The sequence below is a fragment of the Dufourea novaeangliae genome, unplaced genomic scaffold, assembly GCF_001272555.1.
Source record: "Dufourea novaeangliae isolate 0120121106 unplaced genomic scaffold, ASM127255v1 scaffold81, whole genome shotgun sequence".
In the NCBI taxonomy this organism is placed as follows: Eukaryota; Metazoa; Arthropoda; class Insecta; order Hymenoptera; family Halictidae; genus Dufourea; species Dufourea novaeangliae.
This window is the reverse complement of record NW_015373973.1, coordinates 131,320-155,568: the sequence shown is the minus strand read 5'-3', so window position 1 is coordinate 155,568 and position 24,249 is coordinate 131,320. Positions and strand designations below refer to the sequence as shown.

The following is a 24,249-nucleotide window of genomic DNA, read 5'->3' as shown; positions in this document are numbered from 1 at the left end:
CAAACATGTAACACGACTGTGTGCCCGACAAAGATCAAGTTCGAGTTGGCGCTTCAAACGCGACTCGATCGACGCTCGGTGAAAACACAATAAACCGTAAACACGCGACGAAACTTTTGTCGTTTGTTAATTATTTCTCTCACCGAAAAACACATGTTCCTTCTGTTTTTTCGATTTTCTGGTAAATTAACGCGGCGCAACGGGATATTAAAAGCCGCAAAAAGTTTCTCGCTAGTATTCGATCGAATAGTGATGGCGGTGGCGACGGCGACCACTATATACTATCGGGCGAAGAAACGTTCGTCGCAACAGGTAAGTCGAGTTGGCGCGGGAGCAGAGTGGTGGTCGAATCGAAGCACCAGCGAACAGGTAATAAATATATAACGGCAAGAGTAGGAGCCGAGTAGGCGATCAGGGCAATCCCGAGGATCCAGGTGGAGAGAGGGGGAAGGATCCGTGAACGCGGATGGAGAGGTGGTATTCAGGTGCGTGGCAGTCAGGCGACGGTGGTAGCGCGCGAAAAACACGATCGACAGTTTGGCGCGACCGCTCGACGGGGTAACACGTTTCCTTCGTTCGTTCGTTCGTTCTATCTCTTCGAATTCTTTGCTCGCGTGGTCGGTCGGATCATCGACGATATGCGAGCACGCAGGCCTCGCCCGGACAATCCGACCGAGTTCGTCGATTTTGGACCAAACGATTCAGCCCGTCGTCGACTCTTCCGCCAGGTAAGAATTAAACTTTTCGATCGACGAACAATGATCTTACGCGCGTTGTCGTCGATCCCGTCTGCGAACGAACCGTTTTTGTCGCGATCAAGGTCGTTCGAGCAAGAACGCGCGGAGGATCTTCGCCGACGGATAATCGAATCCATCGTATCCACGAGCGGAACAGAGTATCTATCGAGGCTCGGCGCAAGCGCGTCGATCCCACGCCGAGCCAGCCATCGGTGACGAAAGGACAATGGAACGTTCGCTCGCTTGACTCTGGTTCTCGACTAGATTCCGCCATTTCGAAACGTTTTTCGTTGCCGCGTCTCGGATTCATTTTTTCATTGGATAGCGTGCATTCCCAATAACGGCCACATCGATGCCATGCCGCGATCTTTTCGGAACTATTAAATTCTTGTAACGACTCGTAAGTTGCACGTACTTGAAAGATATACACATCGAAACCGGTCGAACGACATTCCTGTCGATCAACCGACCGACCACCACTACTATCCATATTCCCCTCGAGAAAAGTACCGTTTCCCATTTCATATAGTTTCACGGGATCTTGTTGGTCGCGAATCGTCGCTCCTCGCGATCGTGTCGACCTGGTACCGCAAGGTGCCAGGTACGATTACCGCCCCCCCCCCCCAACTCATCTCCTTGCTTTCTCTGTTCCTCCGTTTCTCGTTCGGTCCCGCAATGGAACGGAAAGATTAAAAACGTAGGCCGTAACCCGTGAAACGACGGAATCGCGAAAACGCTTGACGACCCGCGACACGATACGACGGATCGGTATTTCCGGAAAGAACGAATCAAAGATTGAATGAAACACAACGGTAATTACGCGGCTCTACGCGAGGTCGATCGGCTGGCGAAGCATGGATCGTTCGAAACTGGTTCGTCGCGCGATAGGTAAGTATCCACGGATGACTCACGTCGCCTCGCGTCTCTTCTTCTCTCCTTTTCTTACCGTCTCCGTCCGTCCCTCTTGGACTCGATACACCGCTCCGCCGCGTACTTGCTTATTACGTTCTCGCAACTGTTCGCCCCGGGTTCCAGGAAACACTACTCGATCGGTACATACTACACCCGGGCATTATTCTCTCTCGTGAAATTTTCGAGAATTTATTCGCGAAATAAAATATTTCGTAAATTTGATCGGCCATCGATCGCGTTACAGGAGAACCATGGTTGTTCCCGTTGAAGGCGTTGTTTCGATCGATCGGCATTGAAGGCACCACCGATCGCCACCGACGAGACAATAGCAACGGTCCCGACCACCGTTCGAGTTTCACCGGGTCTCGATACACGATGAGAATTCAGCCGCGGAGATTTATGATCGTCGCGTCGCTGATCGTTGGATCGATGGCCAATGGTTTAAACGTGCCTGGCGTCGAATGCGCCGGAAAATACTGCTCCACCACCGAGTACTGTAACAAGTACAACAATCGCTGCCAATCATGTGCATCCGTTTGCGACCCCGACAGTTCCAACTACCTGCCGAAGGAGTGCGCGATTCATTGTCAAGGTAAGCTCCGTTTCACAATATCTGTCCACGAGTTTACGCGACACAGTGATTTCGAGAATGTACCGATCGATGCGTAAAGAGATGTTCGTCGAGCGCGCATATCTAACGGTTAGATGGGAAGATTAAACGATAGGTACGGTCAACGTTCCGTGCTAAATAAAAAATGTATTGTCCGCTGTTCGAACGACTCTATTTCTCTATCCTGCCGGCATCTTGATCGCGTTTCGGTCAAAGTCTGTTTCAAGCTTCGAGATCGAAACCCGTTCCGAGTTCCGAGTTCCGAGTTCCGAGTTCCGAGACGCGACCGCGGTTGGTCGTCCATGAACGCGGGGGGACATCCACGTTACGCTATCGATCGAAAGAAAGCACAGGTAGTAGGCCAAGCGTTTCCCAAGACCCATGCATCCGTACAGAAAGGTTGGCTCGAGTCCGTTGACTTTACACCTGACCACCGTCCCTACGTCGAGTCTACCAACACGCGACGCGGCGCGTTCGATGACTCATCCGTGCGCCTGCCTGCCTACTACCTGCCTATACGTATACATATACACAGCTATTCTTTCCTCGGTCTTCTCCCTTTCACCCTGTTTCTCTTTTCTGTACGTAAGTATACATATACCTGATGCACCCAGTAGCTTCTCTTTTCAAACGGACCTACCGTGACCGTTTTCTTCCCTCCCCTTGTCTCGTTCGAATTCCAAGAGTAGAAGGAACAGCCTCGGTCGAAACCGGGGTGAATCCATGGAAAACACATTTCCCTCATTCCGTGTTATTCGATCGAACGGGCAAAATGGAATTTCTCTAAAATTTTCGGCTGAATCGTCTCTGCCTCTATCGCGGCGTGAATGGGTCATTGTTAACGAAATCGATTACAATTACGCGTTTCTAATTTCAGAATACCTGCGCGACACGAGATACGTGCTCGTCGAGCAGTACGAGAATCTACGAGGTAAGTGAAAGTAACGCGATGCGATTAACGTTCGTAGTTTTGCCTGTTTCTCGACGCAACGCGTCATTTCGGAAGCTCAAAGAAATCTTGCTGGTCGACAGGGGAAGTGGGGAAATTGTGGATTCTCGTCACGGTAGCCATCACGATCGCCTTCCTCTCTCTGTTGACGGTCGCGTGTCTGCTCGTCAACAGCTTCGCGAAATGGAGAGGCATGCGAGGCGGTTTTCGCCGAACATTTCCCGGCACTTGGATAAAGGTGAGTCGAGTCGAGTCTTGCGAACGAGTCGAGTTCCTTCGATAAACGTTTGGGCTTTCAGAAAACCGCCGTTAACAAAAACCACAACAACAACCACGAGAACAACAATAAATCGCCGGATGACGCGGAAGTGGGCACCAATAGGCACAACGGACTGAGGCTAACGATGCCAACGATCAGCGCCAGCGTAGCTCCCTCCCGAATGCCAAAAAACGGAAAGGAGAACGGGAACGGGAACGGGAACGGGAACGGGAACGGGAACGGGAGTGGTCGCGACGACAAAGACAACGGAAATGGAAATGGAAATGGAAACGGAAACGGAAACGGAAACGGAAACGAAAACGGCACGCCGAACACCACTAGCACGTCGTTGTCCGGAAGACATCCGAGCGAGGACACTACCCTCGATTACGCCTACGACAACCCCGCGATGACTCCGAGTCCCGAGTCCGTTCAAATTAGGGCGAATCGGGAGAGCTCCTTCTAAATGACCGTATCGCATCGGTCGACAACGGTAACGAGTTCCATCGCGACACGAAATTGTACATATAGAACGTAAGCTTAAGTACTTAATCGCGTGCGACATCGCGCGCGCGCAACTATTTCACCATCCTTATCAGTCGTTCCGTCCATGAAAGGCCTTTCGAGCGAAATCGCCAACGTTCCTCCGGCAACGAGGCAGCGTTTCGCATAGGTCAGCGACGATAACGCGCGGGAACCCAGCCGAAATCGATAATAATCGACGCCCGGAGACGAGTCGACGATGAACGCGCGGTACGCTCAACTCGACTGCTCAATCGACTACTCAAGTCTTTCTCTTCGCGAATATCGCGTTTTTTGGAAAACTGCGCGTTCCTTTCGCGTCCCGGTAAACGCTCGCGCGCTTGTCTCGCTGTCCTTAGGATAAGTTTTTCTTTTTCATCGCGTAAGAAACGTGCACACGAGCTGGCACCCGGTTTAGCGATAAGCGTAGTCACGGTAGACAGTGCGTATACAGATACACGTGTACATATATACTTACACACAGCGGCAATCGCGTTCGTCGTCGTGAAATTTTTCGATCGCGTACGTTCTCGATCCCCGTCGCTCGTTGTCATTATTACCCGGTACCGCGATCGTCGACGGACGGGGATCGATGTCTTCCAAGGAGGAAAATATCGCAGGCTCGTGGTAATATTCTTCGTTTCGTCGCGAATTGCCACGCGAGTCGTCCGTTTACCGCTAAAAGATTTTTCCTCTTGTCCTCATGTTGGTTAACCTCTCGCGGGTATTTTTAATTTTAAGTTATGTTTCTTCGTTGTCGATCGCGTAGTCTCTACTAGAAAATACTATATACATATACATATACATATAGAATATTATAGTATAATAATAAAATACACGAACGCGCACTTGCTACCGAAACGATTCCTTTTCCGTATCTTCCCTTTCGATACTTTGACGGAAATATAAGGATCGAGGAAAGTTCTTCTCCTCGGGATTAGTTTGGAAACATTGAAAATGTACTCGGACGTCGGGGAATTTGTTCGAGAGGTGTAGAGTGAAGTAAATAGAGACGTTAGACGACCGGTTCGCGAGATCGGCTTGCGAGCGAGGGCGATGAGGGAACGGCCTCTGGGGGGAGCGCTGTTGTCGGGTGAGAGGAACCGCATGGTCGCGACATAACCAGCTCCCTCGTGTTCTTTTCCGGCTTGATCAGCACCACGTACACTTTCGGCAAGAACAAGCAGATCAGCTGCACCAGTCCGTTCAAAGAGAGGGAGAGCGCCAACGTGATCACCCGGACGACGTTGCTGATCGAAGCCAGATAGAGCGGCACGAACGCGAGCCATAATACGATCGTCGCGTAATTCGCGAACGCGATCCTACGGGTCTCGTTGAATCCCTCGGGACATTTTCGGGTCTTGATCGCGTAAAATGTGGAAGCCACTGAAACGTCGAGGACATTATTAGAGCCAACGAGACGCCATCCGACGAGTCGATACAATTTCGTAGCGACTTTCTGCTGGAATGTTTCCAGCAGAAGAGACGGTGATTCTAACCGCTTACCTGTCAATACGAACGGGTACACCAAACCGATTACATACGATCCGTTCTCGGAGCCTCGACAAATCCTAACGTTCGAATCTCTGTTGGGATAGGCTCGAGTTACCGCCGGTGGTTCCTTGAGCAGCCAGGCCGCGTCGAACGCGATCTCGACGAACGTCAGAATCGTGGCGATCGTCAGCTGTGACCTCGGGCTCGTGTATCTACGGACAGATGCGAACTCGACGATTTGACGGGAAAGGTTTATACAAAGGTATGTACAAGTCGCGGCGGGATTCGCGATCGTACCGACGCTTTCGCGGACTTCGTCCGGGATCGTTGAATATCCTGTGTATCCTGTTGATCTTGGTCGCCAGTGCGGCGTAGCAGAGAGTGTAACAGAATCCAATGCCGAAACGTACGACGGCGCAGCTCGCGACGCTCGGCTTTGCCACAACGGCGAACGTCATCGAGAAACAACCGAACGCGCCGAGCAACAACAGGAAAGACAATTCTCGCGCGGACGCCTTGATCATCGGTGTCTCGCGATACCACCAAAACACCCAGCAGACGAACACGGTCAACGACATGCCTGCGAACGAACCAATGTCTGTTGTCATTCGCTCTCGTTTCAACGATCACTCGCGAACGAGGAGAAACGCGTTACGTGTTACGCGTTACGTACCGAACACAGCTACTGCCATGGCGGCGACAGCCCAGAGATTCGAGTGGTCGACAAACTCCTCGGGAATCGGTTCGCAGCCGGTTCCGTTGACGAACGGTCTGGTACCCGATTCGCAATCCTCGCACCTCTGTTCGTCTACTCGGTACCGATACAGACCGCAGCTCTGACACCTCCAACAGCACGGATCCTCCTTCACTCTCACCATGATTCGATCGGAGCCGCAGGGACGGGAACAAGAGGAGGTTGGAAATTCGGCTACTCGTTCATCCCGGAATCTCATCTTTTCGCGATCAAGTCGAAGCTCCGCTTCTCCTTGCCCGTTCACTGTGTACACAAAGCGTGTACACTATACGCGTTCCCTCTATCCAATTCTACGCACATATATACATATGTACGTAATATAGATACATACATACGTACACACACACACACACACACACACACACACACACACACACACACACACACACACACACACACACACACACACACACACACACACACACACACCTGTGCATGTACGATGTAGCTACGGTTCTTACCACGTCCTGATTTTCACGGGATTCGACTTACGTGTATAACTTCCAACGACCATCCACTGGTACGAGCCGTTCGACGTTCGCCGATAGTTCAGGATCGAATACCTCGGCGGTCCATCGACCGCGTCGACGAATCTGAATCTGTATCCCGCTTCGTCTGAAACAACCCCGTCTTTCGAGGATCGCTCGAGAACCGTTATTCGCTCCATCGGCCGTTCACTCACCTTTAAACGATACCTTGGTCAAGTATCGAGAAAACACTTCCTTCTCGGTCAGAGATCGCATCTGCTCGCAAACACCGTCGTCGTGAAGAGCATACGCTACCGCGTAAACCGCGTCACGAACAAAATGCAGAAATCTTCGTTGCTTGTAACCGTTACCTCGTTCGATTTTCAGCCGCGGATCGACGCAACCCCTGTGTCGCTGCTGAAAAAAACCTCTCGATAATCATGCGTTTTCTACGAGTCGAAAAGTCTTTCGTTAACATCGCTCGTAAACCACCTATTCTTATTAGGTAGCAAGGAGAGAAGAGGTGGAGGGATATCCCTTCGTATACGTGTACCTCGAACGCCCAGGACGCTCCAGAAGCGAGGAGAGGCTCCTCTTGGTTCTCGCAACCATGATATTTAGACCAGAACTCGCGAAACCAGGGGTTCACTTTCTCGTGTTTAAACGTCAAGCCGGTAAAGTACTCGTCGAAGCCGGAGAGCGGGGCATAGAGCGGCTGAACGGCGAGCGCGCCTTCCAACACGGTGGTCTCTCGGTCTTTCTCGTCTCTATGGTCGGGCCACGAATCGCTGCCCAGCCAGACGAACCGCGACCCAACGTCCACCCGCCTTGCCGCCTCCAAAACGCGCAGAGTAGTCGACTTTTCCGCAAACAGCACCACCACTGAAATTCAACCGATATCGATCGCCAAGCGCGTCAAAATGATCACGAAATAGATCGGAAGGAACTGTCTTTTAATAGTGGATTTTCGAACGATTTCGTACCTCGAACGTCGGTTTTTTCGGCAATCGTGCGAACCACGTTGTCGTAGTCTTCGGCCGTGAACCGATCTTCCCTGATCCGTTGGGGAGCGCTGAAGCAAATCGAGTACTCGGCTGCCAGAGATGCCAACGTCTCGTACCCGTGATCGCCGTACTCAGAGTCCGAGTAAACGACCGACACGTACGACCATTCGAATCGCCTGCCGACCGAACCGCCGGATCATTTTTCGTCGAGTACGTCGAGTCGTCTCTTCTCGCGTCGAACAACCCTTGTTGATCCTTTCTATCGTACGATACGTTCTACTCACCGGAGTATCTCGAGCATGGCACGCGCTTGGTTCACGTCGCTTGGAACCGTACGAAAAAAGTGTGGAAACCTTTCCTTGCTGCTCAGAAACGGCGAAGTGGACATGTACGAGATTTGCGGGACCGAGAAAAGCGCCAACACCGAGGCAATCTGCGAATCGGGCAACGGATCGTCTTACAATCGGTCATTTATCTATTCTGTAGCGGAGAGAGATAAGAGACGACACGGGGCAACCTCACCTGAATAGTGACCGAACTGGATTGTGCACCGAGCACTGCGATCACCTTGTCGAATCCACCGTGCATGAACACTGGCGCGCTTCCATCGTCGCATCGATACTCTTGTTCGCCGTACCGATTGCGGCGACCGATTATACCTGTAGAACGTAACGCGGCGAGTCTCGATACTCTCGAACCGATTCAAACTATTTTTCGCAACTTTATGGTAATAACAATAATAATAATAATAATATTAATTTTAACTGCAAAATCCCTTTGATATAAAGATAGTGCGAATATTATAAATCAAGGACACGTGAAGAAAAGACCAAAAAAAATATAACAATTATTTAAGACAAGTTATTTATGTCAGTTTGATCCATCTGTCCCATTTTTAACGGAATTCGGTAAATTCCGTCAGAGTACAGTAACTCGAAGCTGTCCAGAATATTAATAATATTAGTGCTGGTACCCCTCCCATGTTTAGTTGACCATGCAATTCCACGGGTGGTACATGTTCCGAATTTTACAACTACTTGTAGTAGTAGTAGGAACAGCCTTTGCAGGTCTTGCCTTCTTTCCCCTCGTATTTAAAAATATTTTCAGAAAACCGTTACGTTATGTATAATACAATACACTATAGACAAGTATGTCAACCGACTGGACGGTGTAAACAACAACACGACTGTATTCGGCAAGTGTCGACTGACAATTTATACCTTTTACAAAGTAAAACGCCTGCTCTAGAGCGTAACTGGGGTTGTCACAGGTATCGAACGCCAAAACGCCGAGTCGTATACCCGGAAGGACAGCGGGATCGTCGTTGATACGTCCAACGGTGTACAGCATAGCTTCCAGGGGTTGAACTCCGTCCTCGATCTGTGCCGAACGAAACGCACCAATCTCTATCCTCGTGTTCTACGTGTTTGCTCCTTACCTGAATTTCACCACAGCTCCCGCCACCGCTGCCTCTTCGATGCACGGGGAACAGGCCGCCCAAAATCACGTCTCCTGTTACGTTCACGTACGTGGCTCGCCCCTCTGCCAAACAACGTTTTTGGCTAGGTCCGAAAAACGCGAGAATGACCGTCAACACCGTACGGATCATCGTTTCGCGCGTGGATTCGTTCACCTAACCCCCCCCCCCCCCCCCCCCGTCCGGGCTAGTAGTACCGCGCGTCTTCGGACTTTTCGGACGAGTGATCCGGCAAGAGCGTAACACGATTACTGCGCGGACTTTGCCGAGCAAAGAGTCGCGCTACTCGTGGATGCGACCCCTTTCCCATCGGGACACCTCGAAGGAGTGGTTGTTTTCGCTTCTCCACGAAAGTACCGGAGGACGCGAGAGCTCCCCGGAAAAAATGGAATCGATCGTGGAAGAATACGTTCCGTGGGACACGCGAGATAAGGTAAACGGAACGATCGCGAGCAAACAGGGGCACGTAAAGAGCAATTTCGTTAAATGCCTGACCGTCCATCGGCCTTCGCCTGCTTGCCTACAATCTTTCGAACGCCACGGATACATATGTACATACATATGTATATGTATATGTATACTTGCTTGCATACTTGCGCCCATTTCGGATCGTCCGTACCCGTGCGAAAAGAGCACACAAACCGACCAGAATCTTTCGCCCGATGCTCGTTCGATTCGTTCGAGAATACGTAAACACGACCGTGAAAACGTCTGAATCTCTACGCGTCTCTACGCGTCTCTACGCATAACGATCGGAGATACACATACCAAAGAAGGAAATGTCGAGGATGAGCGAGAGGAGGAGAAACGAGGTTCGACAGAGGTAACAGCGGAAGCGGAGTGGGAACGATAACTACGGAATCTCCAATTATTCAATCGTCTCCCCGAGTAGTCGGTTCGTGTAATCGTCCGGTCGTACACGGTTTCGCGGTTCAGAAACGTAACGTTTTCGAGCGAGTCCGCGGTTAACGTTACGCGGCGCGACACGACGACGTCTTCTTTGTTCGTTCCTCTTTACTTCCGCGAATCACTCGTCGAACCGATCACCCATCGTTCGAGAACCAGAAACAAGGGACAAAACATGGCAGAGAGCAACGGATCGGCTCAAAGATCGTTCGATTTGATAGATTCCGCGGTGTTCGCGGGAATGTTGGGAATTTCTGCGATCGTCGGGGTCTATCAAGCGTACAAATCGAGAAAAAACGCGGACGCGGTTCGGGAATATTTAGTGGGTGGGCAGAACATGTCGATCTTTCCCATAAGTATGTCTCTGATAGCCAGGTAGGAATTCGAAGAACCGAGATTCCGAACCCGTAGAGAACGGGCGGTTGGGACGAGAGATGAGAGATGAAAGAACGAGGACGGTAGAACTCATCGAACCGATGAGCCATGAAACATCGACGAGCCAAGGAAAGGTGATCGCGAAAGAATACGCGCGAATGTTTAATCGAAACGCGTGTCTCCGTTTCCGACAAGCTCGCTCTCTCCCTTCCGCTCGTCGGAGAAGTTTACGCGATTTTAAGCGTCGCGAATCCTTCGATTTTTAGCTACATATCGGGAATAGCGATTCTTGGACTACCTGCCGAGATGTATGTCTACGGGACGCAATTCTGGTGCGTGGTGATCGCAGATTCGTTCGTCTCCCTGACGATGGCCATCATCTATCTGCCTGTTTTCTACGGCCTCGGGATCACATCGTCTTACGAGGTACTACCCGCTGCTGCATGATCGATCCCCGGTTTCCCAGACTCGTTAGATCTCTCACACCGTGCAAAACCGGGCTTTCAGTATCTGAAGCTGAGATTCAACGACGCCGTTCGTCTGATGGGTTCAGTTATATTTCTAATCAAAATGGTAAGTAGCCGGCGCGCGGCACAGAAAACGCAGTTCAAGGATGATTTCTTCCCGTAGCTACTCTACATCCCACTGGTGATATACGTTCCCGCGCTAGCGTTCAATCAAGTTACAGGCATAAATCTTCACGCGATCGCTCTGTTGGTCTGCGCGGTGTGCATATTTTATACGACCTTGGTAAGCAGACAGCTCATCTTTTTATCCTCGATCATAAATGAAAGAAAAAAAAACAACAAAACCGCGTGTTGTAGGGCGGCTTGAAAGCTGTCGTCTGGACGGACGCTATTCAGACGATCGTGATGTTCGGGGGCGTGATTGTCGTCGCCGTTCTCGGAACGAATCGAGTGGGCGGAATCGATCGCGTCTGGGAAAGAAATCGCGCTACTGGCAGAATCGAATTTTTCGAGTAAGAAAATTACCAAATACTCGTTCCGCACGTTTCGCGCGTTCAAATTTTCCGTCTTCCCGATCGCCAGCATGAGTCCGGATCCAACGACGCGACACACCTTTTGGTCGGTGGTCGTTGGCAATTACTTGAACTGGTTGGCGACCTGTTCCGTGAATCAATCGATGGTACAGCGATGTTTGGCGATGCCAAACTTGAAAAAGGCGAACGCGTAAGTGAGCCAGCCAACCTTCTGTCGTTCGTTCTTCGGCCCGTGGAGCCGCTATGCTCATCTTCCTAATACCGTGTTTCTCCCGTCTCCTCCAGAACGATCGCGATAATGGCGATTGGTATAATGAGCATCGTCTCGTTGAGCTGCTACACCGGTATCGTCGTCTTCGCGGCATTTTACGACTGCGATCCCGTCATAACCAAGGTAACACCACCAACCAGCTACACGTTGTTCCGGAACCTTCCGTTTCCGTGTCCCGCGGTTTCTATCGATTCTACCGGTCCGCGTACCGTTGTTTCACTACCGTAGCAAATAAACAAACCGGACCAACTGTTGCCATTTTTCGTGATGCAAATGGCAGACTCGATCCCGGGTTTGCCAGGACTGTTCGTCGCCGGGGTATTCAGCGCCGCACTCAGGTAACTTGGTGCCTTCTCGTTCTATACGGTTACGATATCCACCGATCGCCCGTTTCGTTTCAGCACCATGTCCACCGGTCTAAACTCCATGTCTGGGGTCATATACGAAGACATGATAAAACCCTGCCTGCGGGATCCCATTTCGGAAGTAGCGGCCAGTCGAATCATGAAAATCATGGTAGTCGTGATCGGCACCGTCTGCGTGGCGTTTGTTTTCCTAGTGGAGAAACTAGGTGGACTCATTCAGGTAGAGTCGTCGTCTTCTTACCCATTTCACGCTATTATCCCTCTGGTTTTTCGCATCAATCGAATCATGTCCAAACCTTTCCCCACGATTCATCTTTTTTTTCCTTTCCTCTCGCAGGCTGGTAAGAGTTTGTCGGGGATAACGGCAGGTCCGTTGCTCGGAATGTTCACTCTTGGCATGTTTTTCCCCGTCGCCAATTCTGCGGTAAGAAAACGTTCGTCGACGCGTGATCGTCTTATGTCGCGCGTTACTACACGTCTTAATACCAATTTCCATCGTGTCTCGCTTTTTCTGTTTTTCCTAATCAACCGCTGTAGGGAGCTCTGGTTGGCGGACTGGTTAGCTTGAACCTTGTCGCTTGGATCTCATTTGGTACACAGGCAGCCATCTCCAGCGGAGAGATCGCGTTTCCTGTAAAACCAGTGTCCGTCGACGGTTGCCCAGAATCCCTCAAGAATCGTGCCATCAATTTCACCGTCATTCTCGAAACTGCGATAAAGTGAGCATCAGAAAATTCCCGCTTCCCTTTCAATCTATCGAAATATTCAACGCATTTCTAGAGAACAACCATTCATCCTGTATCGGATATCTTACCTCTGGTACACCTGGGTCGGATTTTTGACCGCGATTCTAGTCGGACTGCTCGTCTCTTGGATTACCGGCGTCAACAAACGGAAGCCAGGCGATGAGAAATTGTACACGCCGATAATACACGGCTTCCTTCGGTCAAAAGTGGCCGCCGTATCTAATCGACAGGTATGTTTTTCCGAAGATCGCGCAGTATTCGATACAACTTAACTTTTCACTATTCCGCAGGACACCACGGAACTCGGAAAACTTGGAACAGACACGTCGATCCATTAACGAGTGTAGTCGAGCCGAAAAGAACATCGACCCCTTCCAACGCAATTACCGCGAACAAAAACTCAAAACAGGATAAAATATTACCGGGCAGCCGTTAGACAGACAACATCGAAATAGTACAACCATACATATCTATATATGAATAAGATCTATACATATATATATACACACACACACAGAAACAAACACACACGCATACATGTATTTGCGCGCATACATACATACATACATACATACATACATACATACATACATACTCTTTCAAATTGAAATTATAACGTGTTAAACGATTGCAAATGTGGTGGAGCAACGTACATAAACCGTTACAAACGAAAGAACCAACAAAGATAGAAAGGGGGCAAAGACGGAAAGAACAAAACCATTTTTGCTCAACATTCTTCGTTACGTCTGTATTCGTTTCATCGAAAGAGAATTTCGTCCCTGTACCACGGAGAATTTTCAATGTTTCTCGTTCACGTTCAAAAGGACGAAAAACTATTTGATCCGATCAGTGGATCAACGGACGTGCAACCCACACGTATCTAAGAGCGCCTTGTCTCATGGACAGACATGCACCGCGAGTATGGTTCCGTATCGCTCGCGATCAATAACTCCTATCCCTTCGGCGGATTGCACCCTGTCAGCGACAATTTTAACGCTCTGTACCTTCGCACCGAACAGCGACGCGTATTCGTTTTATGACCATTCGCGACTAGAGAAGCCGGAAGCGACACTCGCGAGCGCGTAGAAAAGGAGAAGGCAACCGCACTACCGAGTCCTCGAGGAAATTCGTTGAAAACGGGTTATCGCACAAACGAGAGTGGATCCGTTAAGACGCGAGTGGCGACATGCCGATCGTTCGGGGATCCTGCTGGCCCGGCTGCGCTGGGGGTACCGGTTGAGGGCCGGTCTCCAGATTCCTTAGAAGTTGATTCAACCAGTGTTTGGTCGACGCATCCTCTTGCAGGCAGGTCGCGAAAGTATTATCTCTCAGCTGATCCGGCAAGCATTGCCTGAGAGCCAGCAATGCCCTGTAAAATATGCGAAACGAAATAAAACGTGATCGTGGGACGTGTTTGTAGATTGTAACCGTTCTTGCGAGCGTCGTCGGCGCTTCTTACCTCGGGTTATCCGAAAGTCTCAAGTAACACCTAACCACGTGTTTTAAAAGCCTCGCGGAAGGATCTTTGGCCAAGGACAGTACCATTTTCCCCAAAATCATCGCAACATGACTGAATCTATCATACGTCTGACATATGTACGACAAACCACTGTCATCCAGCAATTGAACGTGGCAAGTGTGTTGCTCAGCTCAGAACCGCTCTCCATGATACGCAGACAAAGCGGAATAATTTCGGTGGTGAGCAGGAACGTGATCACTTCCTGCTCGTCGGTCTTGACTAACGCCCCTATCACGCCCAAGCTGGTCAACCGGAGATACTCGAACGGGCGTGTCTTGCTTATCGTATGTAGAAACGGATACAAGAAAAGGGGTATGTGTGCCTGAAACAAAATAGAAACAACCTGTACAAACGAACGGGAATACATTGTCGAGGAGGCGGTGTGTTTGTTACCTGTAAAAAGGCTGATCTAGTTTCGGGATGACTGGCGACGCACTGTAACAACGCTAACGCGTTGCATACGCGGTTGCTCTGATATGCTGTCAGCGTGGCCGGATTAATCGCCGGATAAATACTTATAATTTCTTGAAGCAACGAGGCTGACGTACCGAACGAATGCCACAGCATCGGAGCCAGGTCGGGTACGACTTCGCGTTTCTTGCTCAGCTCCATCAGCGCGTTCTCTCTCGTCTCAGGATTTGACAATTCGGTTATCCACGTGTACACCTTCTCGCGATCCACCGTTGATTGGAGCGCAGCTGGACTTTGCTGCGAACTCATCCTATCTCTAACCTTTTTCCTCTTGAAACGTTTCTCGGTCTTCGATCCAAACCGACTCGGGATTCCCTTCGCCGAAGTAGTTTTTCAAATACGATCGAAAACAAACTTTAAGGTTAGTTGCCAGAACCACTGATCTTGTGCAATTCCAGAAACGAACCGAATGTATAGCGCGAGGCGCGACGCACCACGGCACACTTGTTCGTCGTCCTTTCCTCCAGGAAGAACGCTAATCAGACGGAACGACCCAAAATTCTCTCCAATTCTCTCCTTCTCTGGCCGATCCCACTGTATGTATGTACGTACGTTTGTACTTGTTTGGTCTTTCGCAGCTTTCGTGTTTCTTCGTGTCGAAACACCTCGGTCGTCGATAAACTTTCTCGATGTTTCTCAATGCTGCCAGAGAGGAAATTGGAGGAAATGAAAGTTGAGTGTGATGAGAGTACTCCCGCCGCCCGGGAATACGTTGTCCTTGAGTTGCATGCTGCACCAAGCGGCCAATTCCGTCATAATAGTAGGAATCTACCCGTTTTGGTCTAGGTGTTTCACGAAAATCAGGCTGGTTCGCGAGCGCACCTCTACATAAAAATTTCAGTGATGTACACCCACGAGCAAACTCAATAATTCCAAATATCAAATGGTAGGAGACCATTTCCCTACGATACTTTTTCCCCTAGTGGAAGAGAAGGGCCTTCTATCACTTGATCTTGGGAATTATTGAAATTTAATTCAAATTAACATTCAATTTAACATTTATTTCGGTACTTGAAATAAATTTACAAAGTGCTAAGAGGCCTTTTTCTTACGCCACTTTTCCCCTATGCTTCAGGGGTTTTATGACCCCACTTTCTCACTCAAACGGGGCTCTTACGCATGCTTCTGGGGTTCTATGGCCCCACTTCTCGCGCGCGCGCGCGCGCGCACACACACTAGGTCTCATGCGCATGATCCGGGGGTTCTATGACCCCACTTTGACACCTACACGGGTTCTCTTACGCATACTCCTAGGATTCTATGCCACCTCTTACAAACTACTACACGGGTCGATACTCACCATTCGATACGAGCACTTTTGTTCGATACCTACTTGTTATCGCAACCGCAAATCGATACTAAAATACTCGGTATCGAAACAAAAGCATCGAGTAATGTACTCGTATTTACTTGTATCATCGATTCATCCCTACATATATATGCATACATTATAGTCCCGGTTTCGCTAGCAAGGAATGAAATACTGAAATATTACGGGGGCTTCTGACGTCCCCTAAGCGTGGGACCGAAAATTACATTGCATGTTAGGTCTATTCTTATATCTCGTCTGTGCTTATACTACCTCGTCGGTGGTGAGATAATGGTAGCCACCTGGTGCCGGAAATCTGAACTAATTCTAGAATTTTTACAAAAAGGACGGAAACTGCAAAATCGGCATAATAGCGCCATCTGTTAGCGACTTTCGGAACTAGATAAGAGAAGTTCTAGTTTTAGTTCGAAATCCGACCATAAGGGGGCTGCTATAATTTTAGCAATTTCCCGCCATTGTGAAAAATTGAAAAAGCACGGAAAAACTGTAAAATCGAGAAATTGCTATATACATGTATACGAAATGTTTCATCTGGAAGTTGTTGATCGAAATTCTGATCGCGGGAACATTTACACGTTTAGATGTGAGGTTGTAGCTGATTGTAGCGCAACGCACAAACGCATATGCGTTTTGGGAAAGAATCTAACGAAAGGAGAAAAGGCTCGTCGAAATGAATAGTGATAGACAAACATATACGCGTGTTCAACGAGTTTCGAGTGGCGGAGGGTCGCTCTGACAATGCGTTTCTTGCGTAATTTTCGCATGCCGGATAAGACGCGTGTAGGTAGATACATACATATGTATATCCCGTTCCTCGTATCTATCGTACGACTGGTTACATCCGCGCGTTAACGGCAAACGACGGATACGAAATAACGCGCGCGACATGTCGACGCAGTTGGAACGGGTGAAAAGGGCATCTGCCAGTCACAACATCGTACAGTCTCTCGATAAAATCGAACGATGGGCGTTCAAAAGAACTCGCGATGCTGTTTTCACGAGTCAACAACTTCCGGCGACGATCCGATTGTTCGCGAATCCGCGAGAATTCGATCGCTTCGATCTCCGACCATCCCTCCGTCTCGGAAAATGGAACGATCGTCGACTGTTGTGCGAAAAAAGTTGGCGCGTCCAATGCGACGAAGTGAACCGGCATTATCGATCGTTGGACGAATTTTTACGTCTGCGAACGATAGCGGCAGATTCGCGGCCGTCTAACCGTCCAGCTTGGAATTGGGTTTTTTCGAAGCGCGTGTGTAAATTTATCTATGTATGTATATAGTATGTACAAGTGTCTCGCGATGTGACGCAAGCTTCCCTTTCACGATACGTCGAAGAGAAGCGTCGCGATGGGCTGGCGCGTGGACGACATCCACGAGAAATAAAAGGGACGATGACAAGCAATATCGTCAATCGGGTATTAAAGAAATCGAAAGAATGCGAATACAAGAGGTAGAAGCAGACGAGGAGAAAGAAGACGAGGATGGATAAAACGGGGTGGATGTCGGTCGAATAGAATAAAGAAAAATAACGAAAGACGGCGGCACGTATGATTCGTCGGCGTTATCATTACCGTGCGAACAAGAAGATGCCGAGAATGTCCCAAGTTTGGTGTAGCAAACGAGGGTCATCGTTGCGACGAGGTTATCTATGAATCGAGAAAAGGTGGGGAGATTTTTGTGCGTCGTCAACGTATTCCACGGGACTCAGTAGGTCGACGAAAACCCGATCAAACGATCACACGATCACACGATCACGCGATCGTACCAGAATCGACGAGTGCACGCGTTCATCGTTCCGCGGGCAAACTTTTCGGGAAAATTATATATCGGATCGCGGATCAGAAAAGAAAACAGGGGAAAAAGGAGCACGAACGCTCGAGCACCGTAGATTTTGAAAAGCGAAACAAGATCGCGGCCGATTCCGCGCGTCCCTACAGAATGGAGGAGAAGGGTTTGGCTCAAGCGATTCGCAACAGTTTGGACGGAACAAGAAAAAGGCGTCTGAATGGCGTCCGATGGTTGTACGGGCTGGCGGCTTTCACGAGTCTGGCAACGACCGCCGGCCGGACTGCTGGTTCACGTCTACGTTTTCAACTACACGAACCTACCGGATTTCGAGAGCGGGAACGCGAGCAAACTTCGAGTGGAAGAAGTCGGTCCGTTCGTCTATCGGGAAACTTTGAATCGAGTGAACGTCGAACTGCACGAGAACGGAACGGTCACGTATCAAGAGAAGAGAAGCTTTCAGTGGATTGCCGGAGAATCGGAGGACAAGATTGTCACCGTGCCGAATGTGTTACTGATGTCAGCGATCGCCGTTTCTCGCAACCTGCACTTTAGTCTGCACATATTGTTGACCGTGTTTTTGACGAGTCTACAGTCGAAAACATTCATCGATTTGCCTGTCAGAGACTATCTGTGGGGTTACGAGGACCAACTGTTTCGTACGGCTAAACCTTTCGCCTCGCTCAAGCATAATCTTCCCTTCGATAAATTTGGAATTTTCGCAACCGTACGTATACTCTCTCTCATTTTTTACACACATACTACATTCCCTTGTTTGTCGTCGTCGTCGTCGCCGTCGTCTGTTTCGAGCCGCGTCCCCGTCGCCGATGGTCGATTCTGTTCGATCGAATTCATTCGTAATCGAGCGATGCGTGTCGGATTTCAGAGGAACGGCCTGAACGAGGATCGTATCACGATGCACACAGGAACCGACGACATGAAAAAGATCGGACTGATAGAACGAGTGAACGGCGCAGAGGTTCGGAAGATCTGGGGAGACGAAAGATGCGACAAAGTGTACGGCACCGATGGCAGCATGTTTCCACCGCACTGGATCGAACGACCAAACGACGCGCCGCTTTACGTCTACGCGAAGGACGTCTGCCGGCAAATGCCCTTTCGTTACGAACGTCGAGACTTTTCCAACGGTATTCCAACTTTCAGGTAAGTATTTCCTGTATTTAAGTGCGACGGTTATCTCGTATGCCAACAAACCAGACCCTTTTCCTTCACTCGAATCGGATGGTCCTTGTTCCAGCCCCTCTCCTCTTTCGGCGCGCCGTCGTTCTTCGCAACCCTTTCCTCCGGATCGAAACGAGTTGGCATCGATCCGGAGAGGAAAACGATTTCGGTTCAATTGCTTCATCGATTCACGATGACCATAGGTACAAAATACCGAGCAACCTTTTTACGTGGACTAGCAACAATGACTCCTGTTTTTGCCCGAAGGAATCGAACGATTCGATCTCCAGAAGATGCCCACCGACTGGAATATTCAACGTTTCCACTTGCAAATTCGACACTCCGTTGCTAGTTTCCTTTCCCCACTTTTACTCCGGCGACGAGTCACTGTTTCAGAGAATCGATGGATTGACGCCTAGACTGGAGCATCAGGAAAACTACATCGATCTCCATCAGGTAGAGTACGCGCTATATCATCCATTGTTACACGCTCGAAGAGCAACGGCGTTCGAGATAATAATTTTGCATCACCTCGATGAAAATTTCAGAGATTGGGCATCACGGTGGCCACAAGAATGAAATTTCAGTTAAATTTACAAGTGCACAAAGTAGCCGGATTACCGTTCACGGGTGAGTTGGGAGACGGTTTGATCTTGCCATTGGTATGGTTCGATTCTCAAGTGGACGACCTACCTCAATCCGTGCAACAAGTTTTGCAGAGAGGCCACTATCTCGTCAACGCCGTCGAAGCTGGATTCCAGTGGTGCAGTCTGGTTGGTCTTGTCCTTTCGTTCGGTGCTTTAGTCGCCGCGTTCAAGAAGGACGAGCGAATCGACGTGAAACTCGATTCACCGCGAAATCAGAAAACAAACCAGGTAGAGGACGCCGTTGGAACGTGAAAACCCCGAACACACGGTTCCCCATTTGCCGACCCCATTTGTGGGGTGGTACACAGTTTTCGCTTTTTCGCTTTTCCGTTTTTGGTCGGACGTCGTCCATCTTTATGTTCGTATCGATAAAAAGATATCGAGACTAGAGTACGGAGCCAATATACGCATCGAGCTCGATGAAACTTTTTAAAAAGACATAGCGAGTTCGCGATTCGTTTAATTCACCGCGATAGAATCGCTACCGGTTTCGTTCGTACGATAACAAGATTCGATCTTCCCCGTGCATAGAACCCCGCAACGAGAAATATCGATATCCATTTTTCGTCGAGGCAACAGGAACGCTGTTATATACGATCGATCGATGAATCGTACGAACGAAACGCGTTAAAAACGCGTCGCTTATCGATCAATAATCCCGGAATCCTACGTTTGCGTTTTCGGATAATCTTCTGTATTCTATCTATATGTATACATACACTAGCTAGATACTTACGTAAACGCGAAAGCAACCGCCGCGCCGAGATGAGTGTGTGTGTGTGTGTGTGTGTGTGTGTGTGTGTGTGTGTGTGTGTGTGTGTGTGAGATTGCATCGATGCATAGAAAACTATGCTTCTCCATTATTTCCGGTCAAATCCGATAAGCAAGGTCTTCGAAGAACTGACATAAGTAAGCAATTTATTTTTTCGTTTCTCTTCTTCGTTGATCGGTGGCGCACAGCGCGTGGCGACTATGTAGTTCTCGTGCGGTTTATCTGGGAATGCTCTGTCGTATTATACGAAAAGACTCTCGATGCGAAGCAAACGCAACGCGGTCAAGTACCTCTTTCATACACCTTTATTAATTTCCAATCGACAGGAATCGATCTCCGATTTCGAAACGGAAATTGATCTCGCTGTTTTATTAGCTGCTCGCAATCCATCGTAAAAAACTAAATTCGCCTAAGAACCTAACCGGAATCTATCCAAAGTAATGCTTTTAGAACGAGATACGAATACTCAAACCGAAAACGTGTAACATTAGGGTCTCGATCGTAATCGGATTGCTCGAGGCACACATGATCCCGATCCCGATCCCGATCGAGTAGGTATACATATACAATGCGTACGAGCGACGCCGACGGACGGTGCGCTCGTTGGACGGAATGATTTGATTTCGTTGGCATACACCGTACGGTGAGCTGGATAGAAAATCTTTGATACGGAATTATCCGCGACTTCTTCGCCAACGTTCAATATACTCCCTCTTCCTAGTTTCTTGTGTCCTTCCCTATCTATAGATACATATTTATATAACAATATAGTGTTTTAGTGTTTGGCCATCGACAGAGACGTCGCTTTCGATCTTTACGCACAGACCCGTTTGTTCGCTCGACCAAAGTGAACAGAGTGTTTGAAAAACACGGTATTCCACGTGGTAACAACACGGTCTGGTTTACCAGTTACCAGTTATCTATACCGTTACACGGCGGCATAGCCTGGCAATTCGTCTCGTGTTCTCCTCTTTTCTTCGCGTTTATTCCTAACGCATAGACTCGAGCCACGTGTCTTCGTTTCATCGTGAACCCGCACCTCGAGATTCGCGTTTATCCTCCCCCCGAGATCAACCAGGTCCTTCAATTTTCCTTTTTTTTTTCTTTTTTACCGCTTTTCCCCTCCTTCGCGGTACGTGTTGTGTGTGTGTGCGTGCGTGCGTGCGTGCGCGCGCGCGCGTGTGTGTGTGTGTGTGTGTGTGTAGCTCGGAACAACGAAAAGGAAATAAGGCGAAGTGAAGATGAAGTTGGTAAACCCAGAGGACGACCGGGAGGGGGGTCTCGTCAACTGTCTGTTCAGATACGCGTGGTCGCGCACCGATCGACGAGAAATCCAGGGTCGAGGAAGCGAAGCTCGGTGGTCTACTTGGAACCCGAGGAATTCTGGAAAGCCGGATTCAGCTGACCGGTTTTACCGGCACTGGTGTTCGATGGTAACGGATTGCTGAGGTGGAGTTTCTCTTGGCGCTTAGCGGCGCGCGCCAGGCACGCGAGTGCACCAATCAAAACGATCGCCCCGATCGCCGCCAGAGCTCCAGATACCGCCGCTCGAGCGATCGGCGGCAGGTCCACGGCCATCTTCATTAGACTTCGCATCTCGACAGGAAGCTCATCGATCCCCTGAAAATTTTGATGGAAATACTACAATGTATACGTGCATCGATCGATCGATCGTCATCGACATCGTTCGCCTAGTTAACCGTGCTTATTGTTGTCGGTATACGTGTGCATGTATACATATGTGTAAGTATGCGAGAATCACGCGGCGTCGAATATCAACGCGTCCGCTCGTTCCATCGACATGACTCACGTGTCCAATCATTCCACGTCTCCCTTGCGACCATTACCGACCGATTACCATCGCTTTACATAGTATATGTATATATCATAGATGGTTTCATTTTTATAGTACGTCTAAGTATATTATTACGCGAGGAACGGAACGGATCCGATGCCGGATATACATACATATGTATCTCTCCATAAAGAGAGTTGCACAGCGGTGGAACTGTGTTTTTCATCTTATACTCACATCTTCGAACCACATGATGGGAAAGACAATATCCGGAAACGAAGCGACTTGCTTGATGTCTCGCACCTGACTCACCGCCAGGTTTATTTGAATTCGTGCCTTGGCCCTCAACGAGGTACCCATCATTGGTTGAACATCGATGTAAAACTGATGTTTTTCCTCGACAGGCGCCGATATTCCGTTGACCGCGTTTCGTAACGTGGGATCCGCTGAAAACGGTTAGGTTGTTGTTTCGGATAAATCGAGACTCCCCGACTGTGTTCATCGACGGCGGTACTCACCGAGGTAAAAATGCGGGAAACTCAGCAAAACAGGCGATTCGTATTGGCAGAGAGAGGCGTTGAACGTTCCCTCGGGCGCGCACGGTGGTCCCGCCGGACAAAAGCATTGCTGTGACTCTACTCTGCTCGGAGAACCAAAAGCATCCTTGGTAGGTACGAATCTGTAGCCAGGTACTCCACCAACGGTAGTCACCTCCTCCTGGAACAAGTACGAATCTGGTTGAAGCCCGAGCGTTGACGACGGTCGCGAAAATTCGATCGAACAATGATCGCGTTATTTGCCCCGTTGTCGATTACCTTGAAGGCCAAGGGCAGGGCCCGGCAGAGATCCTTGTCGAAAATTTTCAGCACCGTTTGCTTCGTGATTCGCGGAGGAAAAATACTGCCGTCGCTGCCAGCGACGCTGTCGCACTCGGGAGTGGTCCAATGGCCAAGGCTGCTCTTCCCGTTCCATTTGTCGAGAATACCGTACTTGGAGATGTTTCCTTTGCCGGTAAAGATGGTGAACCAATCGGGCATCGTTGCGTTTTTACCGTACAGCAAACCGAACTGATCGTAAGGAAGTTTCTGCTCTTTCGGTACGACATCCTTGGCCAATTTCAGCAACGGATCCTCGTAACCCCAGAGCAGCTGTCCGATCGACACCTCGACGAACGGTTTTATTCTGAGAATGTCCATTATCGAGGCCATCGCCAATCTGAGAAAACGGGCTGCATGTTTCGATTGACTGGTCGCCGAGAGCATCGGCACGTTCGGTACCACCACCAAATCTTCCTCCGAGCCGATCGACTTTTCCTGCAAGCATCGATGCGCACAAAGCCTCGTTAGCCGAGTGAGCACTTATCCCAGCCTCCCTGTCTAGCTGCTTTCTACCCGATTTTTTCCTCTTACCCCTATACCCCGTTCTAGGTATTAAGGGAAGGTAACGTTCCGTGCATCGGCTGTACACGTGTATATATATATATATATATATATATATATATATATATATATATATATGTGTGTACCTACATACGTACCAACTAACATCGACGCGACGAACAACGATTATTATCCGCGTGACCCACATTGTTTCTCGCAACAATACTGGGAATCGAGGTGTCGCGCGTCTCTCGGAGAAACCTGCCACGTTGGCCACACGCGTTATCCGTGTACAGCTTTGCTTTTAATTCACGGAAGCGCGTTGCTCCGCTATTACGATCTTACTCAACTCGCGTATCGTTACCTACCTACCTACCTACCTACCTACCAGCGGCGTTGCGTCATACCACGCGGCGAACCGACTTACTCTCGAGACTTTTACGAGAAACCACGACACTACGTTCCCTTCTTATTTTTCTCCTGCTCCACCCGCCCCTCTCACTCCTTTGCTACACACTA

General features: G+C 49.3%; 6 protein-coding genes across 6 annotated transcripts in view; 3 read left to right on the top strand and 3 right to left on the bottom strand.

Annotated features, from left to right (window-relative positions):
* Positions 1 to 688: 688 nt before the first annotated feature.
* Positions 689 to 4,835, top strand: LOC107186884 (uncharacterized protein DDB_G0283357). Its single transcript, XM_015574838.1, has 5 exons — positions 689 to 728; positions 1,894 to 2,241; positions 3,137 to 3,190; positions 3,292 to 3,446; positions 3,508 to 4,835. Exons 2-5 carry the CDS (start codon positions 2,025 to 2,027, stop codon positions 3,931 to 3,933), a joined length of 852 nt encoding a protein of 283 aa, XP_015430324.1. The 5' UTR covers positions 689 to 728; positions 1,894 to 2,024; the 3' UTR covers positions 3,934 to 4,835.
* Positions 4,836 to 5,004: 169 nt separating this feature from the next.
* Positions 5,005 to 9,317, bottom strand: LOC107186822 (metabotropic glutamate receptor-like). Its single transcript, XM_015574763.1, has 12 exons — positions 9,147 to 9,317; positions 8,929 to 9,088; positions 8,231 to 8,367; positions 7,993 to 8,141; positions 7,688 to 7,884; positions 7,295 to 7,586; positions 6,920 to 7,110; positions 6,730 to 6,852; positions 6,157 to 6,480; positions 5,781 to 6,063; positions 5,496 to 5,695; positions 5,005 to 5,375 (listed from the first exon to the last, which is right to left on the bottom strand). Exons 1-12 carry the CDS (start codon positions 9,315 to 9,317, stop codon positions 5,005 to 5,007), a joined length of 2,598 nt encoding a protein of 865 aa, XP_015430249.1.
* A 919-nt stretch (positions 9,318 to 10,236) lies between these two features.
* LOC107186921 (sodium-coupled monocarboxylate transporter 2-like) lies at positions 10,237 to 13,491 on the top strand. Its single transcript, XM_015574886.1, has 12 exons — positions 10,237 to 10,466; positions 10,733 to 10,892; positions 10,974 to 11,039; positions 11,097 to 11,216; positions 11,291 to 11,445; positions 11,516 to 11,656; positions 11,752 to 11,860; positions 11,966 to 12,075; positions 12,139 to 12,526; positions 12,640 to 12,821; positions 12,883 to 13,078; positions 13,139 to 13,491. The coding sequence occupies exons 1-12, from the start codon at positions 10,267 to 10,269 to the stop codon at positions 13,184 to 13,186; spliced, it is 1,875 nt and encodes a 624-aa protein (XP_015430372.1). The 5' UTR covers positions 10,237 to 10,266; the 3' UTR covers positions 13,187 to 13,491.
* Positions 13,492 to 13,571: 80 nt separating this feature from the next.
* LOC107186920 (cell differentiation protein RCD1 homolog) lies at positions 13,572 to 15,087 on the bottom strand. The gene is given in 4 exon segments (XM_015574885.1): positions 13,572 to 14,217; positions 14,308 to 14,473; positions 14,476 to 14,689; positions 14,761 to 15,087. Coding segments are annotated over 4 exon segments (909 nt in total). The 3' UTR covers positions 13,572 to 14,015.
* A 3,088-nt stretch (positions 15,088 to 18,175) lies between these two features.
* On the top strand, positions 18,176 to 20,036 carry LOC107186821 (scavenger receptor class B member 1-like). Its single transcript, XM_015574762.1, has 4 exons — positions 18,176 to 18,682; positions 18,842 to 19,119; positions 19,341 to 19,593; positions 19,686 to 20,036. Exons 1-4 carry the CDS (start codon positions 18,176 to 18,178, stop codon positions 20,034 to 20,036), a joined length of 1,389 nt encoding a protein of 462 aa, XP_015430248.1.
* A 698-nt stretch (positions 20,037 to 20,734) lies between these two features.
* LOC107186919 (scavenger receptor class B member 1) overlaps positions 20,735 to 24,249 on the bottom strand; it is a 9,925-nt gene continuing 6,410 nt past the window's right edge. Inside the window, exons 3-6 of the mRNA XM_015574884.1 lie at positions 23,167 to 23,664; positions 22,870 to 23,068; positions 22,589 to 22,797; positions 20,735 to 22,176 (exon numbers count right to left, since the gene is read on the bottom strand). Coding sequence (XP_015430370.1) covers positions 21,919 to 22,176; positions 22,589 to 22,797; positions 22,870 to 23,068; positions 23,167 to 23,664 — 1,164 coding nt within the window. The 3' untranslated portion in view covers positions 20,735 to 21,918. The remainder of the gene's footprint in view (positions 22,177 to 22,588; positions 22,798 to 22,869; positions 23,069 to 23,166; positions 23,665 to 24,249) is intronic.